The following is a 20,639-nucleotide window of genomic DNA, read 5'->3' as shown; positions in this document are numbered from 1 at the left end:
ATAGTTTGCAATTAGAAGAAAAATACATTAAAATATAGTGGAAGATGAGTATTTATCTCATTACATATGGTATCCCAACTTTGTTGGTCTTAAAGGTGACACTTGACTCCTACTTTGTTCTACTGCTTCAGACCAACACGGCTGCCGGCTTGGATCTGTCAGAGCATAAGAAAGCGTCAAATGAGATTAAAACCCGAATCGAGCCACTAGATGGCTCCGGCCGCGCTCGCTTTCCAGGAGCCGAGTTTGGCGCTTCCTTCTGCGGCTGCCTCTCTCTATGCATCAGCCTCACCCAGAGGGGGCTGGTCTTTCTAGGCGGGTGGCTGGCTGCATCCGGTGGTCGGCAGCTGAAGATCTCGCGGGGTGGGGAGGAGGGGAGAAGCCTTCAAACACCCTGACAGCCCTGGAGAAGGGGGGGGGGGCTCTTGGATCCACTGCAATTGCTTGCAGTGCAAAGCTATGGGGAGCGTCAGGGGCGGGTGCCAGCCACGGGTGGGAGATTTGAAAGGTTTTGCCAACTGCCCGCTTGGTGAGCCCTGAAATCCCTTGAGAAACGGGAAGAATGGGCTAAGAAATGGAAGCCCGGGACTTCACAGATGTGTTTGTGAAAGGTAAAAAAAAGTTGCATGGGGAGGAAGGGCAGGGCACACACAATTCTATCTGGAATCCTCCCTCTGTCTCCCACCTTAAAACAGCCAAGAAATTGGTGTGTGTGTGGGGGGGGAGTGTATTCAAGTCGCAGCCGACTTGGGGCAGCTCAGTGGGGGTTTCAAGGCAAGAGACGTTCAGAGTAGGGTTGCCAGGTCTGTGCTGGGAAATACCTGGAGACTTTGGGGGTGGATCTGGGAGGGGGCGGGGGTTTTGGGAGGGGAAGTGGCCTTAGAATGGCATAACGCCATAGAGTCCGCCCTTCAAAGCAGCCATTTTCTCCAGGGAAAAGCTGCCAGCTGGAGATCTGTTGTGAAAGCAGGAGATCTCCAGGCCCCACCTGGAGACTGGCAACCCTAAGAGGTGGTTTGCCCTTTCCTGTCTCTGTATAGCAACCCTGGACTTCCTAGGTAGTCTCCCATCCAAGTACTAAGCAGAGTTGACCCTGCTTCGTTTTCAAGATCTAACAAAATCAGGCTAGCTTAGGCCATCCAGGTAAGGCCAATGGAGCCCTAGGGTAGAAATTTTCTGGGCTATCCAGTTTACTGCGCCAAAGAAATCAGCAATACCTTGAAAATGAACCCATGTTCTCTTGTGTTGCGTCTGTTCCTCCTCTGCCTTTCATTCCAATTCTAAAAGTTGGGAGCAATGAGAAAAGGGAGATGCTCTCTTCATGCACAGAGGTAACCTTGACATGAGTCACAAGTTCCGAGTCTGAGCTGGGGAAATCTGCAGGCTCTAGGCAGGGAGCTCGACTGCAGAAAGTCCAGAACTAATTAACAATCTTACTTCTTGTCACCCCCCCCCCCCGCGTTATATCCCCTTGTGACCTGCTCTGAAAATACCCAGCCCAATCTGAAATACCCCCCTCCCCATCTACCCTCTTTGGCTGCAAACTGGCATAATTTATGTTATTCATTCTGGATCTGTTCCTTTCTTTGAAGAGAAAAAGGAAATGACTGAACAAGAACAAGTGCAGGTAGGGAATCTTAAATGTCAAATCACGCTTTACGTTCTGTGGTGGTTTTGCATGCAAAAGACATTTTTATTAGGGTTTGTAGAATCTTTCGGGATCAAGTGCCGTGTTCTACTGGAGAAAGTTTTCCTTCCAGACGTTTCGTTCTCAGCTGCGGAGAACATCCTCAGTGGCGTTGCAGCCGGAGCAGGCGCTCAGACCTTCTTGGCTGCTGTGCATTGAGTGGGCAATGCACAGCACTCAATGCACAGCAGCCAAGAAGGTCTGAGCGCCTGCTCCGGCTGCAACGCCACTGAGGATGTTCTCCGCAGCTGAGAACGAAACGTCTGGAAGGAAAACTTTCTCCAGTAGAACACGGCACTTGAGCCCGAAAGATTCTACAAACCCTAATGATGTTACCAGCCGTGAAAACCTGAAATCTTTCAAAAGACATTTGTTTGCAAATACTTGCATCGTGCGGGTATCCTCGATAGGAAGGCTGGGTTAGTTCTACATCTGTCTGTCTGCCCACTGTTTGTCAAGGAATTTCCTGCGCTGCTTCTGTAGGGAACTTATCTCTCTTTACTGCCTTGCATGCTTCTTTTCTGCCCATATGTAGGAAAAACCAATGTGGGGTAGCGGTTACAGCCACTCTGCCATGGGAAGCTTGCTGGGTGATTTTGGGCCAGTCGCACACGCTCAGTCTAATCTATCTCATAGGATTGTTATGAAAGTAAAAGGGAGGAAAGGAAAACAATGTAAGTCACTTTGGGACTTCGCTGGGGAGAAAGGAGTATGTGATGTTTATTTTTTAAAATCCCTCCTCTGGTAGTGTGCTTTCTTCGGGCAGTCTTGGGAAAGCCATGCTGTCTCTTCCTGACCTGCTTCGTAGGGTTGTTGTGAGGATCAGATGGGGAAAGTATGGTACCCTGAGTTCCAGGAAAAGGAAGGGTGGGATAAAATGGCATTCTGTCAATGATAGTGGTGATGATGATGATCAGGGCTTTTTTTGTAGCAGGGACTCCTTTGCATATTAGGCCACACACCCCTGATGTAGCCAATCCTCCAAGAGCTCACAGGGCTCTTCATACAGGTCCCAATGTAAGCTCCAAGAGGATTGGCTGCATCAGGAAGGTGTGGCCTAATATGCAAGTGCGTTCCTGCGACAAAAAAGCATCATCATCATCATGGACAATTCCTGGCTCTACCTGAAGGCATCATTCCTCAGTCAGCATTCAGGCAGGTTGAAACAGCTGGAAGTGGACCTTCATGTAACATATGAAATGGGCCTCCCAGTCCCAACCTTTCCTTAAAGACCAGGGAGGCTGGGAAGCCCTATCCTGTGAACTGGGAAGCCCACGAATCCCAGCTATATGAGGGATTCAGATGTGTTCAATGGATGATGAGGAAGAAATGTGGACTCTACAGAGGCACTCTTGTGCATTGGCACATCGGGTAAATGGCCTAATGACCAGTGAAGCAAGTGCGTGTGAAGGGAAGGTGTGTAAACTGTTGGCCCTTTGTGTGTGGTGGTGGTGGGGTTTGTGTTACCGGCACCCTCAGACTCCTCATTCTGTTGCACTGAATTGGGGAAAGGCAAGTAAGATGATTAACAATGGTTTTCCTTCTAACAAAAAATAGTTATAAATTCAAGTAGGGAATATAAATTCCTCAAATCAACATCACTTTGAGCAAGTCTCTGGATTGCTGGCATATAGGTTCCCTTAAAATAACAAATAAAAGGCATATTTAATGTAACTGATTAGTCTGCTAATTAGTCAGCAGAGAGGTGGCTGAAAATTGTGCTTGGTAGCTCTCTCAGGAAGCACCAGAGGTGGAATTCTAGCAGGAGCTCCTTTGCATATTAGGCCACATACCCCTGATGTAGCCAATCATCCAGGAGCTTACAAAAAAGTGCCTTGTAAGCTCTTGGAGGATTGGCTACATCAGGGGTGTGTGGCCTAATATGCAAAGGAGCTCCTGCTAGAATCCCACCCCTTAGAAGCACAAATGAGTTTCAGTGGTTGTTGGGCTTACTACTTTAGTCAGTTACCAACATACTTAAAATTGTGCTGATTCCTCCTGATTATTATTATTATTTTTGGGTTTTCCATCTCCCTCAGATGCCACAGGATTGCCTGCCCTGCCTGACAAGAAAGGGAGACATCAAAACAGAGGAAGAAAAGCGAAGTGAAGACTTGCTGGTATGGCCTTTGAGGCCCATCACTTTCCCAGGATGTATTTTGTCATGCAACACATTGGGTGTTAGGGCATTACGTTTTCGAAATCAAACACAGAAATAATTTGTTAGTGGAACTCACTGCCACAAGACACAGTGAATGCCACTCTGTGGTGATGGAAAGTGCTGTGAAGTCACAGCAAACTTAGGGTGACCTAATAGTGTTTTTCAAGGCAAGAGACATTTAGAGGTGAAAAAGAACAAGAGTCTAGCAGCGCCAGAACAGCTATTACTGCCAGATATATATATAATGTAATTGTAAATTAAGTATTTTAACTGAATTAACGGGTTTTTATATGTGTAATTTTAATTGCTAATCTAATGTTTTACTATTTATGTTAATACATTACTTACTGTTAGCCGCCCTGAGCCGCTTTGCGGGGAGGGCGGGGTAGAAATAAAATTTATTATTATTATTATTATTATTAGCACCTTAAAGACTAACAAAATTTGCGGCAGGGTAGAAGCTTTTGTGAGTCGTGGTTATCCGAAAAAGTGAGTAGTGAATCACGGAAGCTCATATCTTGCAACATATTTTGTTAGTCTTTAAGGGGCACCCGGACTCTTGCTCTTTTATTTATTTATTTATTTTGGATTTATATCCCGCCCTTCCCACGAGGTGGCTCAGGGCGGCTTACAACAGGGAGTCAAACATAAAATTAATAACATTTAGATGTATAAATATTTAAAACATTTAAAACATTAAAACATTAAGCATCGTAACAGAATATATAACAAAAGTCTGGAAAGCTACGTTAAGTTTCTCGTCAGTCAGGTGTAAGCTAGCCGGAAGAGGGTTGTCTTGCAGGCCCTGCGGAATTGAACAAGGTCCCGCAGGGCCCTCACCTCCTCCGGCAGCTGATTCCACCATGTAGGGGCCATAACAGAGAAAGCCCTATCCCTGGTGGATTTAAGGCGGGCTTCTTTGGCCCGGGGATAGCGAGAAAGTTTTGTTTTATACTGTTGCAGACAGACTAACACCCAGGGATAGTTTTGTAGAAAAGTAGGTGGTGGAGCTCATTAGCATAACTCATTAACATATGCTGCCGCCCCCCCACCAACAAAAAGCAAACTGATGCAAGAAAGGAGAGCCCCGGGCGAGCGAGGCCTGTTTGGGCTGGCTAGAGATCCAGCCAGCCCAAGCAGGCCTTGCTCTCCTGCGGCTCTCTTTAGGCCACCCCCCCTCTAGTCAAAAGGCCAGCAAACCGCCCACCACCCAAAATCACATAAGTGGAGAAAGGGTGGTGCAGGCTTCTCCAGGGGTTAATGAGGGCTGCTGGGGGTGTGGCAAAGCTCCTGGTGGCTGACTGGCTGCCTGCTCTCCTAATCCAGGGATTGTTATGCAGCTGCACTTACTATTCAGTGGACAAGATAGGTGGAGAGGAGGAGGGGGGCATCAGAAAGGTTCAGGAGCTGTGCTATGAGCTCCTGCTGAGTTCAAGGCCTACTAACACCCATCTTGATTGATTCAGAGGTGATTTGCCATTGTCTGCCTCTGCACAGTGATCCTGGATTCTTCAGTGGTCTCCATCCAAGCAGTAACCAGGGCCAACCCTGCATAGCTCATGAGATCAGGCCAGCCTGGGCCACACAGCTCAGGGTGAATGCCACATACATAGCTTTCAAAAAGATTAAGTCCATTAACAGATGATAGGTAGTCAAAAGAGCTCTTTTCCATCCTTGCTAGAGCCACGATATATAAGCCTTGATAGCTAAATGGAACCTCTATGTTTAGACATAAGAACATAAGAGAAGCCATGTTGGACCAGGCCAGTGGTCCATCCAGTCCAGCGCTCTGTGTCACACAGTGCCCAGAAAACCAGGCACCATCAGAAGGTCCATCAGTGGGGCCAGGACACTAGAAGCCCTCCCACTGTTGCCCCTCCCAAGCACCAAGAATACAGAGCATCACTTGCCCCAGACAGAGAGTTCCAACAATACGCTGTGGCTAATAGCCACTGATGGACCTCTGCTCCATATGTTTATTCAATTCCCTCTTGAAGCTGGCTATGCCTGTTGCCGCCACCACCTCCTGTGGCAGCGAAATCCATGTGTTAATCACCCTTTGGGTTAAGAAGTACCGTACTTCCTTTTATCCGTTCTAACCCAACTGCTCAGTGATTTCATAGACTTTTTTTTAAAAAAAACCCCAAACTGATATTCAAAAACACACTATCAGTTTATTATTATTTTAAATAAACTTATGATTATGAAGGCTGGATGGACGATGCATAGAAATCTCGGCTTGGTTGATCTGTTTCCTACCTTCTGCTGAGCTGACCTCCCTCATCCTTCATCTCCTGGCAGAGGGAAATAGAATCCGAGGGGAAGAAGGCAGCCCTGGACTGGAAGGAAATGCACGGCCTTCTGGACGAGGTGCAGCAGCTTGTGGAAGGCTGGCTGGAAAAGATTCAGAGCTACGTTGTCTGCCAAAGGAAAAAGACTGTCAGATTTCCCAGAGAAAGCTGCTGCCTGCAGGAACTGGGAAAAGAGAAGAGACAACAGCTCCTGTTGGTAAGGAATGGGCGCATTGCAGTTTAAAAAACCCCGTTAAGGTGCTTTCCTCACAGGAATGGGCTTTTCTTGGTTTCCTTGCTACTGCGGCTGCTGATACAACAGTGCATCCATGTGATACGTTTTCCAGAATTTTCCTTGGCCTAGTCCCATGGAAGAGACCATTCCCTCCCTCCCCTCCCCCACCCGGGGGTGTTTTCAGAGCTTTGAACAAAATCACCTATTGGCATATTGTTATTGCTCTGTACAGGGATGGCCAAACTGTGGCTCAGGAGTCACACGCAGCTCTTTCACACATACTGTGTGTGGCTCCCAGAGGTCAAGAAGGAACTTAATGCAGGCTTACTCTCAAGTGAACTTGCTTAGCATCGGGACCTCAGTCAGCCTCTGCCCACTGTGCTACAAGGCCACAGTATGGCCACACAGTTCAGTGAGGCCAACAGTGGGCATTGTTAGATCGCCCACTGCATCATCTGGCAAACTGGATATCAAGCTGAGCAGCCTGCACAATGCTACAGCCCAGCATGGTAGGGCCAAGCAGTTTAGAAGAAGACATTGGATTTATATCCCGCCCTCCACTCCAAAGAGTCTCAGAGCGGCTCACAATCTCCTTTACCTTCCTCCCCCACGACAGACCCCCTGTGAGGTGGGTGGGGCTGGAGAGGGCTCTCACAGCAGCTGCCCTTTCAAGGACAACCTCTGCCAGAGCTATGGCTGACCCAAGGCCATTCCAGCAGGTGCAAGTGGAGGAGTGGGGAATCAAACCCGGTTCTCCCAGATAAGAGTCTGCACACTTAACCACTACACCAAACTGGCTCTCCTTTAGTGATGTAAACAACTGGTATTAGATCACCCGCAGCATCACCCAGCAAATTAGATGTTAAACTGAGCAGCCCTCGCTGTGCTACAAGCCAGCATGAACGGGCCACACGTTTCAGTGATGCAAACAATGGGCATTGTGAAATCACCCACTGCATTATCCAGCAAGCTGGATGTCAAGCTGAGCAGCCCTCACTGTGCTACAAGCCAGCTTGGTAGGGCCACACAATTCCTTGATGATAACAGTGGGCATTATTCAATCATCCGTTGCATCGTCCAGGAAACTTGATGTCAAGCTGAGCATTCCTCGCTCCGCGAAGAGCCAGCATGATTGAGCCACATAGTTCAGTGATGCAAACAATGGGCATCATTACATCAATCACTGTAGGGCTGGCCAAACTGTGGCTCTTTCACATATATTGTGTGGCTCCCAGAGGTCAAGGAGGAACTCGATGCAAGCTTACTCTCGAGTAAATGTGCTTAGCGTTGGGACCTCAGTCAGCCTCCTTGGTCTGAATATGTGAATATTTCCATGTATGTGAATATTTCCACAGTGTGTAAAGTGGGGAAGGAGGGGGAAATAGGCAGGCTTGCAAGTTCTTCTCCTCTGCCGCAGAGGTCGTCCAGAGACCTAGAGTTGGGGAATGAGAGTGCAAGAGCCACTGAAAGGAGGGATGGGATTAAAGAGGGTGGTCCAGAGGCTGTAGCGATCGCCACAGGCGCAGAAAGCTTTAAAAAAGGATTACACAAATTCGTGGAAGACAAGGTCTGTGAGTGGCTACTAGCTATGGTGAGTAAAGGGAGAGTCCACAGTCAGAGGCAGTAAGCTTTGGTATTCCAGATAGGGTTGCCAAGTCCAATTCATGAAATATCTGGGGACTTTGGGGGTGGAGCCGGGAGACTTTGTGGGTGGAGCCAGGAAACATTGGGGTGGAACCAGGAGCAAGAGTGTGACAAGCATCATTGAACTCCAAAGGGAGTTCTGGCCATCACATTTAAAGGGAAGGCATACCTTTTCAATGCTTTCCTTCCATAGGAAATAATGGACAGGGGCACCTTCTTTGGGGGCTCATAGAATTGGACCCCCTGGTCCAATCTTTTTGAAACTTAGGGAGTATACTGGAGAGAGCCACTGGATGCTATACTGAAAATCTGGTGCATCTACCTCATAAAACAGGGCCCCCAGAGCCCCAGATACCCACAGATCAATTCTCCATTATTTTCTATGGGAATAAGCCTCCTTAGGGAATAACAAAGTTCCCAGCAGACATTCCCCCCCCCCCACTTTCTGATTACCCTGAAGCGGGGGAGGGTCTCCAAACCAAAGGATCCCCTGTCCCCACCTGGGGATTAAAAAATCAAAGGTACATAACCCACCGTGAAAACCAGCTTCTATTATTAAATTATACAAGGTCAACAAAAATAAACACAAATTCCACCATCACAAATTACAAAACAACCATAACTTCTAGTCCTTAATAGAAAAGGAAGCAATAGCACCACGAGTCTTTCTTTTCATCCTATGGTAAAACTTCCCATCTCATTCCATGCAATCCTGGTGTAGCACTCCAGATGTTTAATGTCTGTCCAAAGATGCAGCCAGTAATCCAAGTTTCCAAGGACAAGGTCGCACTGAACCCTTGTTTCGCGTGAGCTTCTTCAAGATGCAACCATCCTCTTAGCAATTTCTCTTAAGTGTTAGGCCAAACAGCCAGCATATTTGAAGGAACACCTACAACTGGGGATTGGCAACCCTAATTCCAGAGCCAGGAGGCCACATCAGGGGAAGGCCTCTGTGCTTTATTATTCTTTTTGCAGCAAGAACTCCTTTGCATATTAGGCCACACACCTCTGATGCAGCCAATCCTTCAGGAGTTTACAGTAGGCCCTGTACTAAGAGTCCTGTAAGCTCCAGGAGGATTGGCTACATCAGAGGGATGTGGCCTAATATGTAAAGGAGTTCCAGCTACAAAAAAAGCCCTGGCTGGCTGTCCAGAGGAACTCATGGCCACTGTGTGATCCGGAAGGCTGGACCAGATGAACCACAGGACTGATTCAGCAGAGCTCTTCTTATGTTCATGAGACCCAACCCATCATATGGAATGTGTCCAGTAAATCGACTAATGACACTTACACACAGTCGCACAAAAGCCACAAGGAGTTTCACCAGCTGCTAATTTTATCCGCTTTCTCTTTCCTTCTAGGATGTGGACAGTGCTGGGTGCAGGTGAGTCCCAGGTTTGGTTTTCGGTGTGCCTCCTACACTGTCTGGGGGTTGGAAATTTCTCTGCTTAGAGGGAACGCTGCTCAGAACGAAGCCGCTGAGTAAAGAACTTACAGTTCACATTCTCATTAGGTCTTCGAAATGGCTGTTTAGCTGTTTATCTAGAAGAAAAAGACGACAACATTGGATTTATATCCCACCCTTAACTCTGAATCTCAGAATCTTAGAGAGGCTCACAGTCTCCTTTCCCTTCCTCCCCCACAACAGACACCCTGTGAGGTGGGTGAGGCTGAGAGGGCTCTCACAGCAGCTGCCCTTTCAAGGACAAATCCTATGAGAGCTATGGCTGACCCAAGATGCAAGTGGAGGAGTGTTAGTCTGTCTGAAGCAGTAGAAAAGGGCAAGAGTCCAGCAGCACCTTAAAGACTATAAAAATCTGTGGTGGGAGTAGGGTATGAGCCGTGTCTCATGAAAACTCCTCCCCTGTCACAAATTTTGTTAGTCTTTAAGGTGCTCCTAGTGAAGGAGGATAGATGTTAGCCCGAATATCCACATGGAGCCTCCACATTCAGGGGCAGTCTACTATAAAACACCAGATGCTGGGCACAAAGAAGGGCGGTTGCTTTCCTGCCCTCCCTGTGGCTGCTGGAAACAAGGAACTGGACTAAGGCAGACCTTTGGCTGAATCCTGCAAGGATGTGCCAAATACACACAAAGTGCCCTTATCCTGAGTCAGACCATTGGTCCAGTCAGGTCAGCCTTGTATACTCAGACTGGCAGCAGCTCTCTAGGCAGAGGTTCTTTTATTTCATGTCCTCCCTGATCCCTTTTAACTGGAGATGTCAGGGGTTGAACCTGGGACCTTCTGCGAGCCAAGCACATGCTCTGCCACTGAGCCAAGGGCCTCCCCCCTTTTTCTCCTTTGCAGAGGTGAGATGTTCTCCTCAAAGCCTCAGACACACTTGGTGGAGCTGGAGCAGAGACTGCTGGCTTTCTCTCAGAAGAGGGCTGTTTTGCACGGGACACTGCTGCAGTTCAAAGGTAAAGGAGACCGTAGCTGTCATTATTGTCCATGCTCCTCTAAGAACCCCCGCCTCTTGCTGCTGTTGTTGTTCTTGCCCTTGTAACAAGTGAGGGGACAGAGGTTGGCTGTGTCAGGTGCCCCAGGGGTGGCCCTGAGGAAGGGTTGCCAAGTCCCCTGCTGACGATGTCACACACATTGTGCTGACGATGTCACACACAGGCTGCTCTAGGAGCTTCCGGGAAAATTCTATGGTTTTCCTGGATGCGCTAGCAATTTGGGAGGGAAAACTCTATGGTACGATAGCAAGTGGTACAATAGCTGTAAATAGCGCTACAATAGCAAATGATACAATAACTGCGAGTGACATCATCGCACCGGTGATGTCGGGGGAAGATTCCTCCCGAGCGGCCCAGGAACTTGGCAGCCCTAACCTTAGGGAGGAGCTAACAGCCGAAACTCTTAAGCCAAGTGGAAAACCATTTACCTTTCTCTGGATCCTGGCCTGTCCTCCTGAGGTTCTACACATCCAAGTGCTTGTTGATCCTAGGAAAGGATTATGAGACCTGTGATTTGGGAGGCTCCCGGTTTGAATCTTCCCCCCTGCCTTAGGCTAGCAACAAGGCCAGTTTATCTATTAGGCGCAGGAGGCACAGAACACAGGGCCCACAATACTTTTAGGAACCCATAAAATGTTTTAATTTCTGATGAAATTTTTTAATCAGAAGGGGGGGGGGAACCCAAACTTTCAGGGTTGAAAAAATGTTTTAATTTTTTTTCTCTTACATCAGGAAAAAAATGAAATGTTTAGGGCTCACAAATTCTATCAAGTTTTACCTAGAACAGAAAAAATGCAGTCTTTAAAGTTATATCAAAAAAATGTTTAATATTGATATTATTATAGTGGGAGAGTCCCATGAAGGCAAAAGTGCCTAAGGCTCTTGAATGTCATAATTTGGACCTGCCTAGCAATGCCCTTCTCAGTCCCCCTCTGCAATGAGGGGGACCAGAGCTGGCCTACCTCACAGAGGTGTCAGAGGGATGACACTGCGGTTTCAAACGCTGAAAGTGACCGAAATTGGTCAGCTCCTGAAACCTGATTCAAGATAATCTGTGGAGGCTGGCTTCAGTGCTTTATGGAAACGTTCAGCTGTGATGATTCCCTGCATCCAGGGGCGGTCCCCTTGGGCTGCCCCTCCCCTATTTTTTTATCAGTGGGACCACAACACGGCACCACGCTCCAGCCCCTGCCGCAGCTTGTAGCACTCTCTGAGCGCCCTCCAGGCGGAGGACACTCAGAGAGTGCTACAGAGACTGCGCGCCAGCCAGAAGCCCTCATCCGCCCCTCTCTGATGTTCGGAAACATCGGAGAGGGGCAGGAAAGGCTCCTGGCAGCGCGCAGTCTTTGTATCATTCCCTGAGCGTCCTCCGGGTGGAGGACACTCAGGGAGTGATACAGAGACTGTGCACTGGCAAAACCTGGGCATTTGCCTATGGCACTGTGCCAGGAGGGCCCAATTTGGCACCCTCTCCAGCCCAGCGTCCTCGGCAAATGCCTATTTTGCCTAGTGGGAGGGCTGGCCCTGCCCACGTCTCGTGTGATGTAATGCCAACAAGTGGCAGGAGTTTACCAGCTAATGGCATTTGTAAAAATGGGGCCTTCGGTGATGTTGCTATGAAGAACTCGGAGAGAAAGAAATCCAAGCCTGTGTTCATCTGTCCTGTCCTTTTCCTTCTGCAGAGACTCTTCAGCTGGAACTGAAGCTCAATGGAGGTACTCAGATTTCCACACACCCCATCCCCCAATGTGTGGGTCATGTGCGGTCAAGTTACAGCCAACTTATGGCGACCCCGTTGGGTTTTCCAGTCAAGAGACACAGCAATGGTTTGCCATTGCCTACTTCTACGTAACAGCCCTGGACTTTCTTGGTGGTCTCCCATCTAAATACTAACTTGCTTAGCTTCCAAGATCTGATGAGATTGGCTAGCCTGTCTGGGCATCTCCCACTGCGCACCAGGAAGTATCCATAATTATATAATGGGCAAAGTGTGTGGAGGGAGGACTTGTTTATTGCAGGACTCCAAAGTCTTCTGACTGAACCCCACCCTCTCTCTGGGATTTCTGTAGCATTGCCAACTCCAGCTTGGGAAATTCTTGAAAATTTATGAGCAGTTCCTGGGGAAGGACTACTGTTTCATGTGGTGTTCTCTATAGTCGACCATAGAGTTTGAAGCTGTCATATGGCTAAATCTATCAGTGGCTCCTAGCCATGGTGACTGAGGGAACCTCCACATTCAGAGGCACTAAACCTCTGAATCCCAGATCCTGGAGGCAATTTCAGGGGAAGGCCTCAGCCTCTATGCCCCATTGTTGGCTGTATGAGGAACTGGCTGGCCACTGTGTGAGACAGGAGACTAGACTAGACGGGCTATTGGTCTGATCCAGCAGGGCTGTTTTGATGTTCTTATAAAATGGGATTAGATAGATTCATGGAGGATGTGGAAGAAAATCAAGCCAAAGGAAGAATTGTAGTATGTTGTGGAAACAGATTGTTAGCAGTTTTTTTAGTCAACCATATGGGAACATATGAAGCTGCCTTATACTGACTCTGACTAGTCAATATTGTCTACTCTGGTGGGCAAAGGCTGTTTCGGATGGAGGTCTTTCACATCACCCGCTCCCTGATCCTTTTAGCTGGAGACGCTGGGGGTGGAACCTGGGTCTTTCTGCATGCCAAGCAGAGGACCTACCACTGATCCTCAACCTCTTCCCAACAGTGAGATGATTGACTCTGGCTACCATGAGATATTGGTTACCATGGCTTTCTTTATCCAGCAGAGAATCTCAGGAATACCAAACCTGCTTGGCCTTCATTTCCAGAACCAGGTGAAAAGCCCTGGATCGAAAATCCACAGAACCCTGAGGGAAGGAATGGAATTAGACATCCCAACAGAGGTGAGAGGACCCTGTTTAAAGTGACCAGCAAATATTTCAAGAATTGCATTGCTTCTTGACAGGCTTCCTGAGCCCACCACGCAGTGTTAACCTCTGAACTTCTTTGGTACCTTTTGAGAAGGGCAGAAGAAAAATCTAGAAGAATAAAAACATTCCTTCAAGTCACAACCGACTCTTGGCAGCCACATCCATGGGGTGTTCCAGGCAGGAGAAAAGCAGAGGTGGTTTGCCATTGCCTTCCTTTGCATAGCAACCATGGACTCCATGGTGGTCTTCCATCCAATTATTAACCATGGCTGACGCTATTTAGATTCTGAAATTTGATGAGATTGGGCTAGCCTGGGCTAAAATCTAATCTAATAAGAAAGCAAGCAAATAACAATATATATCAACTAGAACTGTGATCTCAATGCCCCTTTTTATCAGTAGGAGTGTCCTGTGGTTTGCTTGTTCTGTAGTCGTTAGAATATCAGCAGTGTGGCAGTTTTTATGGGCCATAGCAAAAAGCCTCGATCCTGAAGCATAAAAAACAAATGGTTTTGCATTAAATATCACAGTATTTTTCAGACTTCTTTTAAATTAACATTGGAAGGAAAATGTCCACTTGTCCAGCTGTCAACAGATGAATGCTGAAGAAAAGCCTGGAGCGTCTTCATTCTAGCAATATTGTTCTTATATAATTAATCTTCACTTTTCATGTTCATAGGTCAGCTAAAACTGACACAAAGGGTGCCATCGGCACATCGATGTACAATAAAATTTCAGAGTTTTATAATGGGCTGACTTCAACAGTGCAGACATTATTAATAAAAAGACTTAATTCATTTGCTCAGCATAGAAAGGTAAAGGTAGTCCCCTTTGCAAACACCGGGGACATCACACAACACTGTGTTCTTGGCAGATTTTTTACGGGGTGGTTTGCCATTGCCTTCCCCAGTCATGAGCACACCAAGGTGCAGAATTCGGTCACCTTAATGGTGATTTTGTTAGATTGATCTAAGAGGAGAAGGGTCATATGAAATTCATCTGTCTGGAAAATTTGACAAGATTATTTATAGAAACCTAAATGACAATATATAGGGAGCCCTGTGGAGTGGTAAGCTGCAGTATTGCAGCCAAAGCCAAGCTCTGCTCATGACCTGAGTTTGATCCTGGTAGAAGGTGGGTTCAGGTAGCTGGCTTAAAGTTGACTCAGCCTTCCATCCTTCCGAGGTCAGTAAAATGAGTACCCAGCTTGCTGGGGATAAAGTGTAGATGACTGGAGAAGGCAATGGCAAACCACCCGATAGAAGATTTGCCAATAAAACATCGTGACGTGACGTCACTCCACCCCATGGGTCGGTAACAGCTCAGTGCTTGCACAGGGAACTACCTTTTCCTTTAATGACAATATGGAGTAACACATGGTTGACTGTTTTCACCATGCCCAATTGGCAGGGGCAAACATTTTGAGAGTAACGGATACATGCATGTCTCCCTTCCAGATGTGCTGATGGTAACACATTAAAGTGGGCAAAGGAGGTGGCTTTTTGGTATTTAGGGAACTCTAAAACATAGAGATAGTCTGTTAGAATAAACTTTTACCAGGATTCCCTGCCTCCAGATAAAACCATGCACACAATCTGTTTTCTTGAAGGGCTGTATCCCATCTTCTTGTATCAAACTGGTCCCTTTTCTTTTAGATTTCAGTGGTACATCTAAAACAAACGGCGATGTAATCTATGTAGTTTCTGCCTCTATCGTGTAATTTTTGGGCAGCCCAATCCAGACATAAGTGGCGGCCAGCCGTGGCATAGCTGCCGCGCTGCTAGTAGACTTCCTGAGGACTTCAGCACACTGGAGCTTGGGGAGGGAAGAGGCGTACCTTGCCATGAGGGAGACGGTCGCTGGCGTAGGCACGCAAGGGAGGCGGAGGCAGCCGGAGGGGAGGGCCAGCCCACCCATCCCCCATTGGCCAGTCCTGGCGCATGCGTCGTGACTCATGACAGTCAGGGATGGGGAGAGGCGGCCCCAGAGAGGCTGATAGCCATCCCCAACCCGCCCCCAAACAGAGAACAGAGCCAATGATGGGCAGACCATCAAAGGCAAAGGAGAGACGTACCACCAACATGGGGAGGGAACAGAAGTGAGGCTGGGCATGTGCACACGAGAAGCCTGGCTTGGTGGTGAGGCGGGGGTGGGGGCGAGACAGGCCCACACGGGACCACGGAGAAGCCGTCAATCCCCTCACATCCTCCCACCGTCAGAGACTCTGCCAATAGCAGACAGACAAGAAGAAAGTAGCAAGTGCAGGAGTTTGCTGTCATAGACAGCAGCTGGAATGTGTGTCTGGGAGTGAGCAGCCCAGCAGCAGACATCCCTCCACCCAGAGACCCCCTGTGTTGCCCTGATGTCCCCTGCCATGTGCACGGAACACCTCCCCTGGGGGCTGCAGAACTCAGAGTGCGAGTGCATCAGCCGCAGAACTCTGAGTCCATTTCATCAGCCCCCCCTTAGTGCCCTGCTCACAACAGCCCTGTGGGGTCGGGTGGGCTGTCAGCCCAGGCAGGCTGAGGGGCGGCACTCCCCCTCCCCTGTCCAGCCATGCGGGGGATAGCGTAGCGGCTCATAGACCGTTCCCCCCTCCCAAAACCAAGTCTTCCCACCCTCCCAGGCATTCCCTCGGAGAGGCCACTGACGGGGGGTGGGGGTTGCCCAGGAAATGTGAGGCAGATGCTAAGCAGGAGAGACAACAGAGGGCACAGCTCAGACTTTATTTTTCTGGAACAGAGTGCAACAGTCTCCCTAGTGTGCGCTGGACAGTCTCGCCGTGGGCGGGGCTCCATCCAGAGTGGCGGGCAGAAACAGCTGAGGGAGTGGGTGGGGCGGTGGAGCGACACACATGGTAGCCTCTGTGTTGGAGTCCCACCTGCAAAATGGAGACAGAGATCAAGAGCACCTGCAGAAACGGCGTCTGGAAGAGCAGGCTGTGTTTCAGCTGAGCGCTCTCTTAAAGGGACAATCTATGACCCACCTCCCTGCAACAGGGCAGCTGCTATACACACACACCCCATGCCCTGCCAAGGGTTGGGAATACGGCAGAGGACAGACCAAGGGAAGGGAGCAGGCAGCAACACAGGGGAGCAGGGTCAGCAAATGCCCCCTGCTGGAGCCCACTGCTGGTTCAAGTGCCAGAGACGCTCGCACACCGAGCGGTCGAGAGCGAGGGGAGGGGGAGGCCGGGGGGGGGGGACAGTGGAACTTACCCAGCTATGGGCGACAGTCCTTTCATGCAGAGCCTCCGGGAGCCCGGAACCTGTGGAGACCTGGAAACGAGCAGTTAGCCCAAGGGGAGAGACCTCTTTCTCCCCCTCGCAAGTCAAAGATACGTGAAAACAACCATGCAGTGCAAAACCCGTCACCAACATGCCTGCCTGTCTCTCACTCTAAGTCTGTATGGTTGGGAGCTCGCTGGCAGAACTTCCTGCCATGCGCTCCTCTCCCTAACAACGGAGTAGTGTGAGGCCAGAGTGGAAGTATTTCTAGGAGGGGGGAGACCACGATTAGGTGCTGGGGAGGGGGCTCGTCAGCCTGAGGCGTGAGGGGATTGGCGAGGCAATCACGCCACTTCCTAAGGGTTTGCGAGCTTCCGCAGCGGCGGAGGTGACCTTTGTTTTTGGTTTCAATGAGTGCCTATGGGGCGCTGCTGTTTTTGCAGGTGTAAGGTTGCACCTCTCAGGGGGGCGTGTCATGGGCCAAACTGCTCAGGAAGCCGCCTAAGCCTGGCTGTGCCCCCAACTCCACCCCCTCCTTCGCCTGAATGCCGTACTTCGCCTCACTTCCACCCGCACTCGTGCGCAGCCTTCAGGTGCCTCTGCCCTCGGGCGGAGTGGCGCTCAGGCAGCCCCCCGCCCACGTAATTCCCCTCCACTGTGGTGGCACTGGTCTACATTGGCGCAAACCCTTCCTGCGCCCACGTAATGGCTCGTCTGCTCCCAAAGACTTTCCGCCCCCCCACCCCGGATTGTGCTGTGAATGATTATTTATTGATAATATTTATAAAAATTATTATTAATTATTTTTAAAAGATGGTGTCCAACATCTAAGTAAATAAATAATGTTGGAAATTTCCTCTTTCCTCTGGCAGGAGATGAGCAAATAAATGATACGGCGGATGAAAAGCCTGACATAGATCATTCTGAGCATAAGGAACTGCATGAGAGACCAATGGGAAAAGTCACAGAGGGCATTCCCCTGCACCCAAAAATGCAAGACACTTTGGAGAGCCAGCATGAATCAAAGAGAGAGCTAGGAAACTGCCTGAGAAATGGGGGAAAGAATAGATCTTGCCAAGGAAATGACAGGGACCTCGACAGAGATATCGCTCAGCTGAGGCCTCTGGGGAACCAGAAACAAAAGATGTGCACCGAGTGTGGGAAAAGCTTCAGCCAGAGCTCTCGCCTCAGCAGGCATCAGAGGATCCACACTGGTGAAAAACCGTACAAGTGTTCAGACTGTGGAAAGAGTTTCTGCCAGCGGTCTGGGCTTATCGTTCACCGGCGAACGCACACGGGCGAGAGGCCCTATCGGTGCTCCCACTGCGAAAAGAGCTTCAGCTTGAACTCCAACCTCATTGCGCATGAGAGGACTCACACGGGCGAGAAGCCATTCAAATGCTCGCACTGCGGGAAGGGTTTCAGTCAGCGGTCGGGTCTCCTTGCCCATGAAGGGACCCACCGGGAAGAGAAGCCGTACAAATGCATGGACTGCGGGAAAAGTTTCTGCCGCAGCTCAGATCTCATCATCCACGTGACAACCCACACAGGGGAGAAGCCTTTTAAATGTTCCCACTGTGGGAAGGGGTTTAGCCGGAAGCCAGACCTCACAGTGCATGAGAGGACCCACACCGGAGAGAAACCATATAAATGTCCTGACTGTGGGAAAAGGTTTAGTCAGAGGTCAGGCCTCATAGCACATGAACGAACCCATGTAGAGGAGAAACCATACAAATGCGGGGTTTGTGATAAGAATTTTAGCCATAGCTCACATCTGGCGGTACACGACACAACACATGTGGAAGAGAAACCTTTTAAATGCCTGGATTGTGAGAAAAGCTTTGGACGGAAGCCAGACCTCATAGCACACCAAAGAAACCACACCGGGGAAAAACCATACAAATGCTCAAATTGTGGGAAATGCTTCAGCCAGAGGCCGAGTCTAAGTGCACACGAAATGACCCACATAGGGGAGAAGCTATTCCCATGTTCAGACTGTGGAAAGAGCTTCCGCAATAGCTCCAATCTCAAATCCCACAAGAAGACCCATATCGGGGACAAACCGTACAAATGCTCAATCTGTGAGAAGAGTTTCAAATGGAGCTCCAACCTAATCGCCCACGAAAGAACTCACACGGGCGAGAAGCCCTACAAGTGCTTGGACTGTGGGAAAAGCTTCAAGTGGAGCTCGGACCTTAGCAGACACCAGAGAACCCATCTGGGGGAGAACTCTTGAAGGGCCTGAATGCAAAGAAAGCATTTTAAATTGCTTTTCACACAGTGACTTTGAAGACAAATGTACTGGGGCGGGAGGAGATAAACTTGTTTGTATGAGTATTGCTGTATTTCATGCACAGAGGTGCCCTTTTGAATTAGCACTCTGGCTGTTAAATTTGAAGAAGTGCCCTAAATTTGACTTGCTTGTGGGGCTTGACTCACTCCCAGGCAGGCCTTGCTCACTGTGTACCATACTGAGAATGGAACTAAAAAGAATCTGAAAGATTCCCCCCCCCCCAGCAAATGAAGCTGCACACAAAATGTGTAGGATTTGTTTAACTATGAAAGATCTATTTCCCTCTGCACCTATTTGTTCCTTCATCTCCATTTTGCCTTGGTGTGCCCCCCCCCCCTTTTCCTTCACTATACATCACTGCCAGGATTCTGGGTTTGGCCTGCAATATGGTGGGTTTCCCCCATCATCTCTGGATCTGTAGGAATGTCTCATCTTTACTCTTTTTCCAATATCCCCCCCCCCACACACTCACTGTTCTCTTTCATGTGCCATGGAAAAGAACTAAAGCCCAATGTCATGTTATTTTTCCTTGATGATTTTTTCAAAATCAATTGCAATTACGTGCGTGTGTGGGGGGGATATACAGTTTAAATGTCCAACACTTCCACAGCTGCTTCTGCATGTACTAGGAAAAAATAATATAAACAATATAAAAATAATGTAAATTTTCCCAGTTCGAGGGGAAGCAGTTTTCAGTGCCATTTTGAACTGCAGCCCCATTATTCCTCCTCCTCATTATTGTTATCAGGGCTTTTTTGAGCAGGAATGCACAGGAACGCAGTTCTGGCTGGCTTGATGTCAGGGGGTGTGGCTTACTATGCAAATGAATTCCTGCTGGGCCTTATCTACAAAAAGCCCTATCTGAAACAATGGTGGTGCCAGGGGTGTGGCCTAATATGCAAATGAGTTCCTGCTGGGCTTTTTCTACAAAAAAGGCCCTGATTATTATTGTTATTATTTTAGAAATTATTAGCTGGCTTCCTACATCACAAGAACTCAGGGCGGTTGATAATATAAATAATAATAAAATACATGACTGGTGTATGTGCAGGGCTGCATTATGACTTTTGTGGGCCTAGGCACTTTTGCCTTTGTCGGCCCCTCCCACCATAATATCAATATTAAAAATTATTTCAACATTTTATTTTTTTCTGTTGTGGCAAAATTTAATAAATTTTCTAAACTTTAATACACCCCCCCACACCCCAACTTCAAGTAGAAGGAGATTGGCTTTATACCCCGCCCTTTACTCAAGAGTCTCAGAGCGACACACAATGTCCTTTCCCTTCTCCCCATAACAGACACCCTGTGAGGTAGGTGGAACTGAGAGAGCTCTGAGAAGACTGCTCTTGAGAGAGCAGCTCTTTGGACATATGAACATATGAAGCTGCCTTCTACTGAATCAGACTCTCGGTCCATCAAAGTCAGTATTGTCTACTCAGACTGGCAGCGGCTCTCCAGGGTCTCAAACTGAGGTTTTTCACACCTATTTGCCTGGACCCTTTTTTGGAGATGCCAGGGATTGAGCCTGGGACCTTCTGCTTACCAAGCAGATGCTCTACCACTGAGCCACTATCCCTCCCCAAGAATGGTGACTGACCATCCCTCTTTCAAGAATGGTGACTGACCCAAGGTCACTCAGGTGCATGTGGAGGAGAGGAGTGGGGAATCAAACTCAGTTCTCCCAGCTTAGGGACCATACACTTAACCACTACA

At 48.6% G+C, this 20,639-nt stretch overlaps 1 protein-coding gene across 1 annotated transcript; it reads left to right on the top strand.

The window, feature by feature from the left end:
• Positions 1 to 1,532: 1,532 nt before the first annotated feature.
• LOC132571827 (zinc finger protein ZFP2-like) lies at positions 1,533 to 18,897 on the top strand. Its single transcript, XM_060238620.1, has 9 exons — positions 1,533 to 1,627; positions 3,727 to 3,807; positions 6,150 to 6,356; positions 7,792 to 7,965; positions 9,380 to 9,402; positions 10,328 to 10,440; positions 12,162 to 12,194; positions 13,302 to 13,376; positions 17,503 to 18,897. The coding sequence occupies exons 1-9, from the start codon at positions 1,604 to 1,606 to the stop codon at positions 18,864 to 18,866; spliced, it is 2,094 nt and encodes a 697-aa protein (XP_060094603.1). The 5' UTR covers positions 1,533 to 1,603; the 3' UTR covers positions 18,867 to 18,897.
• Positions 18,898 to 20,639: the final 1,742 nt, after the last annotated feature.

The sequence above is a fragment of the Heteronotia binoei genome, chromosome 5 (assembly GCF_032191835.1).
Source record: "Heteronotia binoei isolate CCM8104 ecotype False Entrance Well chromosome 5, APGP_CSIRO_Hbin_v1, whole genome shotgun sequence".
Taxonomy (NCBI): Eukaryota; Metazoa; Chordata; class Lepidosauria; order Squamata; family Gekkonidae; genus Heteronotia; species Heteronotia binoei.
Note: the sequence above shows the minus strand (reverse complement) of the source record. Positions and strands in the feature narration are given on the sequence as shown.

Bases quoted from the DNA above. Each gene is read 5' to 3' on its own strand.
- LOC132571827 (XM_060238620.1), top strand. From the start codon at position 1,604: ATGACTGAACAAGAACAAGTGCAG. The intron at 1,628-3,726 runs GTAGGGAATCTT...CATCTCCCTCAG, and splicing joins CTGAACAAGAACAAGTGCAG to ATGCCACAGGATTGCCTGCC. The intron at 6,357-7,791 runs GTAAGGAATGGG...CCTCTGCCGCAG, and splicing joins AGAGACAACAGCTCCTGTTG to AGGTCGTCCAGAGACCTAGA.